Source organism: Apteryx rowi, unplaced genomic scaffold, assembly GCF_003343035.1.
Source record: "Apteryx rowi isolate R43461 unplaced genomic scaffold, aptRow1 scaffold_299, whole genome shotgun sequence".
Classification (NCBI taxonomy): domain Eukaryota; kingdom Metazoa; phylum Chordata; class Aves; order Apterygiformes; family Apterygidae; genus Apteryx; species Apteryx rowi.
The window spans coordinates 928,931-941,767 of record NW_020449407.1 but is presented as its reverse complement, the minus strand read 5'-3'; the positions used below and the strand labels follow the sequence as shown (position 1 = coordinate 941,767).

General features: G+C 37.1%; 1 protein-coding gene across 1 annotated transcript in view; it reads right to left on the bottom strand.

Annotated features, from left to right (window-relative positions):
• Positions 1–12,837, bottom strand: part of PGGT1B (protein geranylgeranyltransferase type I subunit beta) — a 32,540-nt gene that overhangs the window by 13,001 nt on the left and 6,702 nt on the right. The window contains 3 exon segments of the mRNA XM_026069488.1: positions 2,419–2,551; positions 5,337–5,488; positions 12,384–12,451. Of these exon segments, the coding sequence (XP_025925273.1) occupies positions 2,419–2,551; positions 5,337–5,488; positions 12,384–12,451 (353 nt within the window).

Here is a 12,837-nt window from a genome sequence, read left to right as displayed (position 1 = left end):
TGCGGCTGCTCCTTCAGACCATCAAAGGAGACGGGTTAAAGCATCATCCCTCATGTGAAACCCACCAAGAGGAGTCAGCCGGGAAACTCCCTCCCTGGAAACCCATGCTAGCTAACGGGGGTTATTGCCTACTGGGGTACAGGGCTCCTGAAGGGATGCAGAGGAAGAGAATTTCAGGATTGTATAAAACTTCCTATGGGGTGTTTTAAGCAGAACGCAAGGGTGTGCAAAACTTATTACGGGATGGTTAAGGAAAGCACCAAAGGCAGGAAATGGAGGATTCAAAGTGGATTAGCAAAGAACAAGCATGGGAAAATTGAGGGAAAAGGAGTTAAAGGGGCTGGTTGAGTGTGAACAGACTACTGGTTAATAATGTGTGTCTGACAACTGACTTTACTGCCATAAATAACTCAAAATTATTAGCAAACTACACTAGCTGCCCTCTCCAGTAAACTGGATAGCTGTGTCCATAAAAGGACAACTTCTTACCTTACAGTAGTTCAGGTTTGGTTTTGCTTTTAAAACTCCTGATGAGGTATCCTGTCAAACTGCTCTTAAAATCCAAGCGTTTGGCTATTCTTCACTTGGGTGCACCCATCTTTAATGTCTATACTGTAAATGCCACTATATTAAGGGAAATCATATTAACTTGTTCGGTTACCACATATTTTCAACTGTGTTGTGTCTTGCAGRACAGGAAAAAGAACATAGCCACATTTTAACTTAGTTCACCAAGGTTAGCTATATTCCTAGACTATGCAAACACCACTTAGCTCAATGCTGCATGCATAGGGCATTCTAAACGCCGAATGCTGTTTCAAACTACACAACATATAAACAGACCGTATCCTACAGTAACTTAAGACTRAGAGCATGTCTATACCAAAGGGCAGAGCAGAAACATATAAACTAGGATTAAACAAGACAGCTTAGGCATTAAAAGCAAGGTGTGACAGTATAAAATTTTGTTCATACTCTTGGCTCCAATATGCAGGCTAATGTCATCAATGGACAGTGCCTGAATCAGAGTGACTGTAAATCTTATCAAAAAGAATATCTGAAGAAAATTACATCCCTAACAAGTCTATGGGTGGTCTGCCAGAAAGCTTCTTGCGATGTACATTAACAAATGCTTAAAGATCTAACTCTACCCCCCTAAAAACTAAACATAAAATAAAAACCAATTCAGACAAAGCCTGATTAATTTAAATCAGTTTTTTGCTTGTTGATCCAAATTATAACTGAAGTAGGAGATAAGTCTTTTTTTAGACTTATTTCTCACTTAAAATTTAACTATTGGTAATGACTACAACAACTTACTTACAGAAGAAGCTGTATGTCTCAAACTTGGCTTTTTTTCTGTGGACCAGAAGAGTTTACTATGTACATCTACTCACATTAAGGAATTATAGTTTTCAAACTTACTCTACTAATCATTTAATCTTTGAAAATGAAATTCATTTAATTAACAAAAGCAGTATTTTAAAAGCACATTTATTCATTAACTAAAACACCAGAAGCATGCTGGATATACTTATTAAAAAGTATTGCATCATTTTCATATTTAAACTAACTTACAAAGTAGCTTGGATGAACTGACTGTACATACTGAATTAATGAATTTCAGCATTTGCATATATTCTTCCTTGCCAAATGTCTTGGAAAATTTCATCTTGTGTCCTTTAAGTTTTTTAGAATCAATACAGATCATGTCTGACATTATTTGTAGTCTAATACCAGTTCTTCACCTTCTCTGAATCTGCAGCCTCCCATTATAGGAATAAATTGGTTCAGGTTAAGTATGTGCTCTCTTTATGCCTACTACCCAAACTGAAATGAAAAATAACTAAAAACCCTTTTGCTCCATCAAAAAATGAAGACAGCATGCACACAGAAAAAAATACATATACTAACATTTTGTTTTATTGGAAACATCTAATAAATAATTAATGAAGCGCACAACTGGAACACTTATTAAGTTTGAACTGATCTCAGTAATTAATTTTTCCTTTGATTCTGTATATCATTTAAAAAGCAGCACTAGAGCTAATTGAAATTTGAGGATTTATTAATGCAATGTTTTATTTATGCATTTTTTTAAATTGTAAGAAGTTCAGGTCTCAATGTTTAAAATAATGCTTTCAATTTTAAATTGAGTTTTAAAGAAGAAAGAACAGATTTAATTTAACTTATAGTGAGCATACACACAACAAAACTACAAATATGTTGCTAGTACACACATTCCAGTGAAAATATAAATGGAAAAAGCAATGTACTTTTTCATATTCAACCCACTAAAATAGGAAAAAAACAAAATACTATAATATTTTAATTTGGATGGATGTATAGTCATAGTGAAGAAATAAAGCAATTACATTTCAAATGTGTTAAAGAAATAACTCTTTGAGAATAACTCACCATACTTCTTCTAACGTAGTCTATTGCTTTCTTTATATCCATGCCTGACCAGTTATCAAGCATGTAGCAGATGCAGGAAGCACAGTAGACAAATCTCATATCATTCTCACTTCCTTCCAGCACAGCACAGAAACTGAAAGAAAGGTTTCTCTCATTACACATTGTATGGCCTGTTACATCAGAAAATATGAGGAACATTTTAGGAATTGCATTATTTTTCCTTTCAAAATAAGTTATTCTAGTTATTCAGAGAAACAACACTACAAATGTAACCCAAACCTGCAATAGATTTTCTTTTCAGAACATGTGATTCTAACCAAGTCAAGCAAAATTAATAGAACTATTAGTATTTAGGGGTTTGGGTAACCTTATTTCTGGCAATGTCATGACCCTGGTCTTTATTTATCCGAAGATGTTGATGCCTATATTCTTTCACCTATCATCTTATACACTGCTGTATGAGTTACCATTATAACCATCTACTATTCTTAGCAGAATTCTTTGCTGCTCTAGAAATCTTCATAACTCGCATTGCTTTTCTGACTCACTTCAGGATCAGATTCCCATATATGTATAAATATAACTGTTATTATTACCATTTCTAATTTAAAAAAGGAAAATTACTTGCAATCCAGTTTTTGGTTTCTAATAGTTAAATTCTTTAAAAACTCTGAGAACATTTTAAAATTGTTTTATCTAGGTTAGATATGATCCTGTTTTCTTTAAGAGACCCTTAAAAAGAGGAGTGATACTATGATTTGCTTACTGGCAAGCCTCCACTTGGCTCAAAGAGCTAGTTAGAGGTTTTTTTTAAAATTAAGTATTTGCAAGAAGCTAGCACAACAGAATATTTGGTGGAGTCCTCCTGTCGGATCTCTACTCCAAAAAAAAAAAAAAAAAAAACAACAAAGTACTTCTGACATGAAAGAGAGTCTTTCAAGAACCACTGTGACATTCCCCCTTTGACCATGGGATCCAAGTATGCACTCCATATCTTCTTGCATACAAAGAGTCTCCAATATCTACTGGCAGACAGTTTCATCTCCGCTAGTTCTCCATGGCTGCCAGGTCCTGGTTCGTGCAGCTCAAATGGAAATCCACTCCATTACTCTTTGGATATGGCAAAGGATGTTCAGGGGAACCAGGACACTACTTAAGATGTGCCAGTGATGTGGTTTACAACTTCACACCATCCTTAGGTGTCAATTGCCCTGTATGTTATCCAGACACTTCAGATCACATTAAAAGTTATGAATGAATGCATGTATGTACATTTTTGCTTTACCTTGAGTTAAAGAGACAATATAATTACTTTTTTTTTTCTTTTTAGTTAATAGAAGACAAGGGTGAAGAAATAAAAACTAAGCATAGTATACTTATACTAGGGTTACACCAGGAAAGTTTCTCTTTCYCTTATTCAGCTCACTGACTATTTCCACCCAGACAAGATGTTAGGACAAATTCTGGGTTTTGTACATTCTTCCCTTGGATGCAGTAAAAGCTCTTTTCATAGGTATGAAAATGTCTGTCATACTAGGAGTTGACTCCCACCCAAGTAACAATTCTACCCCAGAGAGGTGCAAAGCACCCTCCTTTCCCTCTGGTGGCTAGCTGGCACTCTTCGACAACTTACRCTTAATCCTGTACTTTAATCAGTCTGTACATTAAAACCATACATGATACAAATGTGCAGAACAGGTTAACTGCACGTAGTTTGTTATTGCAAACAGGCATGATGGCAAGCAATCACTTCAAGATGCTAGTGGGTTTGGCACAGCTCATGCCCACTCCTTCCTCTTGGATATACTGTGACAACAGAAACGGCTCAGCATGCAACAGGAACGCATCCAGCAGCAGCACAGACACCCCTATGTCCTTGAAGATGTTTCTGAACTCAGGCAGACCAACAAATACACTTATACATATCTGTATGCATACATTAGACCTTGGCCCATTAAGGTCATTCTGTGGCTATATATAAGAAGAAATTGTACGTCATTCTATTCCTAACTTCCATTTAGAATATTCTGGAGTTTTGTTTTGTTTTTTAATGTAACATTGCATTTTGAAAGGTATATTCCATAAAAAAGGTTTTAATTATAGAAGACTTCTAAGTGATACWAAGCCTTTCAACCAAAAGCTTTCAGCTTACTTAGCTTTCACAGCTATTAAATGGAGAGAGACCAATTTAATTATGAAGTGAAATAGAATTCCTTCAGGAATAACATTTCTATAATTACGCATTTCTTAAAGTACTTTTAGAAATGATATTCAGTAAAATCTAACTACACAGGCAGATCACGTGACCTATCAGAAGTTTCATTAACTACCAGCTCCAGCCTACACAAAAATCAAACAGAAGCAGATCAAGGGGGAAATGTGGTAATCTTAAAAAATGCATGCAAAAAGGATGAATTGTACAAAGAAGTTTAATATTACTATACTTATAGTAGAAGTTGTATATAGGCTAATTCATCCTGCTATATTAATGTTCTGAGTGTCTCCAAACTAAAGCTCACGCTCCCACAAAGCAGAGCAAACGTCATCTTAATAGTGCTCCAGGGCCTTGCAAAACCAGACAATATGAACAGAGAAAATCTCACTTATTTGAAAGATACAACAACAACAAAAAGAACTATCCCCAAGACCCAAGCCAAACCATTAACTTTCCGAGAGTATGTATCTATAGCTGTAAGCAAACAATCATTGTTCAACATGAAAGCAAATCTAGATACAAGGTGCTGTTCGGTACCTGCGAAGTGGCATGTGTTCTATGGCTGATCTCCACCAAAACATCTTCTAATAGAAAGAAAATATTACACCACTATTTTCATAAAAACATGTGCACTATGTTTCATTCCACACTTAGGTTTTCCATTAACCTTCCAGAGGGTTGTAAAACATAAAATATGATTTACCTTCCATCCTCCAGCTGGAGAGCTCTCAGTCCTTCCAATAAGGCATCTTTATTTACTCGACTTAAATCATCTCCAAGAATAACCAGACATGACAGACCTGTGTAAGTCATTGCAATATGCCCACTATCATAGGGATGAGATATACCAGGACCCTAAAAAAAAGAAAAAGTTTTTTTGAAACATCATAAGACCTTATATCACAGTCAAATACTCCCCCCCCTTTTTTTTTTTTAAAGTTTTAAGAGTTAAGCAAAGTTCATTTCCCTTCACGAATTATGGTTAAACTGAAGGCATCCCACTGAACTTCTCTAAACGAAACTAACTTACTGCACAGCTCTGATACCCTTGTAATCAGCTGGTCAGTGGGAAGCTTTGGAACAAGACTGTGCCAAGACTGATATTTATGCAAGATTTAACCCCCCCCCCCCAAAAAAAAATCAGATGTGCTCAACTATAAGTTTATCCTGACACCCTACTGGGCATTAGTTTCCTGGCAGCAGGATGAGCTTTCTGTTAAATAGCCATACCTCTAGAGGGTCCTTCTGCAAAGATATTAGAACCTAATTACCTACAAGTACAAAAGCATGAGAGAGATTATTAGTAAACTCTCTGTCAGTTGAAGGGAAAGCAAATTAACCCCTCATCCACCTTCATCTGTATTTTAAAATAACGAGGGCTTACACAGAGTATTTATGTAAAAAATAAAGTCAACAGGAAAGCTAAAATGAGAGCTAAATGATGACTAGTCACATGATACAAATCATGAAATGGGGAAATGACTGATGTGTGCTGAATGTATTTTTTTTCCTGCGGTATTTTATAGGCACATCCTGGACATTAACACAACACAAAACACATGTAACAAGATGACTTTAGATACTTCGGATGGATCAGTTCGGAACTGAAAGATTTTTTTTTTTGATAAAAGAGCTACTTCTGTGCTGAGCAGCAGAGACAAATGACTTTCTGAAACACATTTTACTAGGATTATGTCAACTGCCATTTTTACTTGCAACTCATTAAAAAAAACACACATGCAACAAGCAGTATAAAAACAAGTTAAATGAAATTATGTTGTATTTTTCAGGCCAAATCATGCTCGTTTCCCAAGCCAGAGAGCTTTATTTCWAATAAGCACCTAGGAGAGAAGTACCTATTACCCACTAAAGAGCAAGGAACTCTTCTCCCACTAGGGAATCAAACACAGATGGGGAAGGGAGGCAGCAGCAGCGTGAGAGTGGCTGCGATGGTACTGGCAAAGCTCCAGCTACGCAGCAGAAGGGAAGCAGGCAGTGCTGAGCACTGCAGCCCTCCGCTCCCTTGATTCCCACCGCGGCCCTGTCCTGCTCCGGGCTCTCCATTGAGAAGCAGGGCACAAATCTCAGCAGCCGYGGTCGGCTCCTGCGCCGGTGCTGCTGTCAGTCGCACCTCCCTGCTCTGCGCACCCCAGCCCCAGCCCCACTGCCCCAGGGCATGCATGCTCCTGACACAAAACAATCCCCTCTCCCCTGATAAAAACAGTACCAATCACTACAATAGCTATACAAGGTACACATTTCATCTTTTCCATGCAAACATTTCAGCATGTAGAGGTAACATACTGTTTTTCCAAATACAGGGTTTCAGCAACCCCAGAGGCGTATAAAACTTTGCAAGTAGGGTAGTTTCAGCAAAGAGCACAAACTACACCTTTATGGTGCATACAACACAAATGGAAGTGAGCGTTGGCTGTACATACTATCATGAAGTTCACAGCTACATTAGTTGTGCAATCTTCCTCTTCCATCTTCGAACACCACACCAATAGTTAGGTACAAGTAACGCAGAAAGGACTATTAGGATGCACACCTAAAGAGCGATTCTCAAACATGTCATCATACAGGGAAACAGGGAGGTGGTCTCAGCATTTGAGAATAGCTGCTGGTAGCTCACACAACTACCTTTACTGCTAATAGTTTTCCTTTATCCTGGTATTATCATGTGGCAAGTAATTCAGTTCTTTATATGGAAAACTGGTATATTGGTAGATATTTTGATATGTAATTACTAAAAAAGCCTGTGGAAGTGACAGAGGGACAATATGATGGTATGCATCCAAAGTCTTGAGAAGATTCATTTTAGAGCYCCAAACCCCAACATATATGGCCAGTATTCAAATAAAATTAAACACAGAAGATTCAGAACCAAGATCACAGAAACTATTACAAAGCGTACTCACAAAGGCCAAGATGAAATTTCAAATGTAAATTTACGGTAGGGTTTGGGAGTTTTTGAGGGCCTAACAGATCTTTGTTCACCATACACAATTTTTTTTATATAAAACAAATATAGTAAATATATTATTGCAGAAGAATCATACATTCTGTCCCTTAACCAGAATTGTTCAAATATTAAATATGCTAGAATGCACTTATCTCTTAGTCTTCTCTAGGCTCCATGGAATTATTTCAAGGTTATCACAATACTCCTTATCACACTTCATGTATGTGCCTACACACACCCCAACATACATTTCACACACTAATTCAACAAAAACATCTGAGCCTGAACAACAGAGTTTCTTTGAGGGGACATCGATCAGAAGAACTGGACATTCCAGATAAAATCCTTTACATTTCTTGCATATAAAGAGGTAAAAATTAAACGAGAACTCAGAAATTGCAGAAACTGGCCCTGTGACAATTTGATGCCAAAAAGCAAGACTGAAATGGCTTTTTCAATAGGAAAAGATATCTTACAAAACCTTTGAGACTTGTTGTTAACTGCCAGTACTTCTAAAATTTGTGTGGATGGGAGGAAGCCTTTCATGATAAGTAACCTTAGCCTATGGCCCCATTACATATATGTACACTCTGGTATTGAGCTAGATAATGCTTTTAGTATTTAAAATATGTTTCAAAATTGTCTAACAACATTCCTTTATCAATATACAGAAAAAATGCTCATATGCACTTGAAGGACTACTTTTTGCTTTTTTTTTTTTTTAAATGAACCATTAAATTTCAAATCTACATAGACAAATATGAAGCCTCCTCACAAGCTCCAACTGCTATCTCTGGCATAGGCCTTGGAGTTCTTTCAAAAAAACCCAACAACAACAAAAAAACAACTAAACAAAAAAGCAAACAAAACCAAATCCCAGTCAAAAAGCCCCCTTCAAGGATGTCTAGAAACATGCTGCATTCAAACTGAAAATTTCTACTTTTGTACTTTTGATATTACAGAGGTGAGTATTTAAGGTAAAAATAAGATTAGGTACTGAAATGCAATATTTTTCCCCCCATAAAATTATGTTTTCTAGTACAAGTGCACTTTTTTTTTCTAAATGGAGATTAAATGAAAGACAAACACTTGAGCTACAAGACTCTTGACTTTTAAGTTTCTTTACTTATGTTGAATATCAAGGGTGCTTAAACATTACATCTATTTAATAAAAAAACCTGTTGTTAAATTGCCTCTGCTATGTAGGACAAAGTAATTCAAACACTGTGTAAAAGTCTGCTCTGAATTTATCAAAGACACTATAGTCAAAGCAACTGATTTTTAATGGGCACCTTCAGGCTTGGTTAAAAGAAGTTTCTTCTCAAGGTCTACACTATGAATAAAGCCTACTTTTAGTTAAATTGCACTCTTTCTGCTTCATAGACACTGCAGACCAAAGGCACAGCAGCAACAACTAATCAAACTGTCAGGCCAGGCATAAAAAAAGTCCTTGCTGCCATCACCTCAAACAGTGATAGTCCTTCACAGGCCAAGGGCACAGAGGTAACCAAAATGAAGTTATTTTAAGAATGACAGCAGTTACTTCTTAAAAATTAGCAGCGAGAAGGGTGTTAAACTACAGATGGATGGTTAAACCCTTAGCTTAAACATCCCCAAGAAAGCAATGTAAGCCGCTAGGGTTATGCCTATGTTAAGGAGCGATGCAGAGCAGCAGGCGGGGGCTCGAGAGCAGAGCAGTGGGTGCTGTGGCGCCAGGCTCCGCTCAGCACACGCCAGACCGGGTGCTGGCCGCAGGCTGCTCTGTGGCCTGACTGCCCTGCAACAGCTGGGTTTCAAAAAGCTGTCTTCTCACCTGGCATCGGTGTCACAAACATAGATGATTTCAGCCTTGAGAGAATACAATGTTGTACTGGGAATACAAAACAGATTTTTATTTTTCCCAGCAAAAACATCCCAGTTACTTCCAGCAATCTTTCTAAAAAAGCGCTAGGCACTGGCTTTCAATCTAGCCCCTAAAAYTGATTTGTAACAGTTTAAATAGATTTAAAAGACCCAGTCCTGTTTGAAACAGTAAGGACACTGTTAACCCCTAATTTCAAAAGCCAGTTTAAACTCTAGTACTAAACACTAAACCTGAGAGACCACAGAAGCTGGAGTAATTTCAGAAGATAACAGTTTTCTAATTTGAAAGGACTCGTGTTTAAATGCACTGACAAAAGTAGCACTCTCAGCCTTCATTTACCATCAAGTCTGTTAAGACTTGTCAAAGCTGTGTGGTGAGTGGTCAAGGTGATATGTTTTTGCTACATTTTTACTACCGCTCCAAAGACCTGCATAGTCACTACCATGAAACACTAAAAGGATAACAGTTACAAAAACACCAGAACAAATGAAAAATCCTGGTAACATTTAATAGAGTTGGGAGAGTCTAATATATCCCTTTCCTTTTTTCTATTATTTTCAAGCATCCCTAGTGACAGAAGAGCTTTGGCTAGCTCCAGTATGGCACTTTCTCATGGTCCAAAAATGAAATCACTGTAGCGGAATGGAATAAGTAACTGCCAACTCAAACCCAAAAAGCTTACAGGCTTTTTTTTTATTATTTTTTTTAAAGACACAGATTTAATTGACCACTTTTAAATGACGAACAAAGAAAAACAACAAGATCTTAAATATAACCCAAAGTCATCACAGCAGATTTCCAAATTCTTCCTTCTTTGAGTCATTTCAGAATATTTTAAGGCAACAACTCTGGAAATATTTAAAACTTTGTGTGTCAATAAATCAAAGTAGATCTGATCCTTTTAATGTAGTTGCAATAAAAAAGTATTATGATGCTTGAATAAAAAGTATATCCATCTGCAAATAGTTTTCTAGATACAACAACTTTGTAAGTTATTTCCACAGGTTACATGATTCTACCCTTTGTCCCCTCTACAGACTGGCTAACAGGTCATGAGACACTGATGGGCTGCAACACATTTCCTGAAAAGAGAGTATTTATATCTGAAGCATGTACTACTGGAACCTGAGTGTTAAATTAAAACACCAGAAGTGCTGTCAAGCTATAATGACACTTTTCAGTTCTTTTGGACTTTTCATTACCTAAGGGCTCTACAAAATCTCAGAACTATATGCAAAACTCATTCTTCAAGCTTTATGCAACGGGGACAAGTTTCCAAAAAGCATATATTGATTTAATGTATTACATTACATAGTACTGACCCAGACCTTCGAGGAAACATGGCTAACATGGTAATATTTTTGTTACCTTGCTTTGGTAAGATTGTGTGTTTACTCATCTTATAATGCAGCTATACCACAATAATAGCATTACACCCTCTACTTCTTTAGGTGACTGTTATCAAAAAGAAGACTACTAGCTTTCTTCCAAGTAAAACCCATCTTTAATTTTTTTTTACGACCATACTGAAATTATGGTCTGCTACTTTCCATTTAAGCTTTATTTTTAATAAAGCATTCCAACAAGTCACCAGTAGAGATCCCAAATACTTTCAGGTTTTGTTTTCAGCGAACATTTTCCTTCTTTCCTTCAAGCTCAGTGGGTGGTAGGATTGCCACTGAGGTTAATTCCAATTAAAAGAGATGATGAATTCATCTTAGTACTACAATCAGAGCTCACTGCAGACACCATCTGTAGTGTAAAAAGAGATAAATACCAAAGCAAACCAAGAGGCAGATTACCTTGCCTGTCACATGTTGCTGTAGCACCTGGTGTAGAGATGTACAAAATCCTCTTCACAATTACTTTTTCCCTGTTATAAAGTGTAAACTATGAATATTACTGCTGTGAATACTTGGTTGACTTGCTATGCAAAAAGGGGCAATAATTGGTTATTATTCTAGTGTAGATTAACATTCCCACAAGATACTCAGAAACCTAAGGCTGTGCTGTTAAAGTAAATAAAAACGAGGTCAAAACAGGTTGCTGTACTATCCTCATACACAAGCTAGTTCAAGCATTTTTACACTCAGCTACAGTCATAACCATATCAGATGTCCATCCTCGCTTTCAATTTTATATCCAATATTAATAAATATCTAAAATCCTCTTGCTGTCTCTCCTCTAGAAATCAAATACTTGCAGAGAGATGTTTCATTTACTCTTTATTAGTGAGGTGATCAACCTTTTCATTCTCAAACACAGCACAGAAATTCTGTATCTTTTACACAATCCCTCCTGCACACTGGCCCCTATTTCTTCCAACCACACCAGACCTTCTGTATCATTAGCAGCCTTTGCTCATCTCATTTCTTCCCAGCGTTAATGGCATCCTCTTTTCCTGTAGACTTTAATTCTCCTGAACCTCAGTTGCATGCCTGAAAAGCATCCTCACTTATCATTTTCCACCACAAACTGGGATGAGCAGAACCTTGCCTATGTTTGAGTGAATACAAAGTCCAATCAAACATCCCATGAGTCCAATCATTCATCACATGAGGAGGAATACTGAAGAACAGCATGCCCTCCACCACCTCATACACAGCAATTCTGTCCTTCTCTTCCAGGTCCACAGACGGTTCTTGAGCTGGAGAAGTTTCCCCTCCCCAGGCACAGATCAGAGCAGGGGAGAGTGCACTGAGACAAGCCACAACTTGTACATCACTTTCTTCACTGTCCTCTGTACACACAAGCAGGACCATTTTAAGAGTACTGTACTATAAAAGCTCTTCAAATGTTTCAGTATATCAATAGAACAGAAAACTCTGTCTCCCATGTTTTCCACAACTCTGCAGTTAATACAATAAAGACAGAAGATCATTTACTGCCTAAATGAAATTTCTTCATTACACTTAACTAACCTTGGATGGGTTGAATGGCATCCCTAAATATGAAGAGCCTCTGAATCCACAGTGATTCAAGTTTGATCCTAGAGAAGGAAGAAAGATAAAAAGTCAGCTGATTTGCTTTGCTGAAACATTCATTATAAACTGCAATTCTCTAGCCAAGATCAAGTCCTGTTAGTTCAGCACCACTCACAGTACAACCAGAGTTTGCACGTATGTTCCTTTCAGCATGTTCCCTACCTCAGATTGTTATCATTCTGAATGGGAAAAAACAAACAAACTGGATCCTGGTGTAATGACAAAGCAAGAGATTATTTTATTTGGTGGAAATATGTTCAATGCTCATACCAGTATTGAACTTTTTTTTTTTTTTTTTTTAAAACGGGGAAGAAAGAGAGAGAGAGAGCAAGAGGGAGAGAAAAAGAAAGAAAGAGAGAGAGATTGACTGATTTGACTGATTATTTCCCTG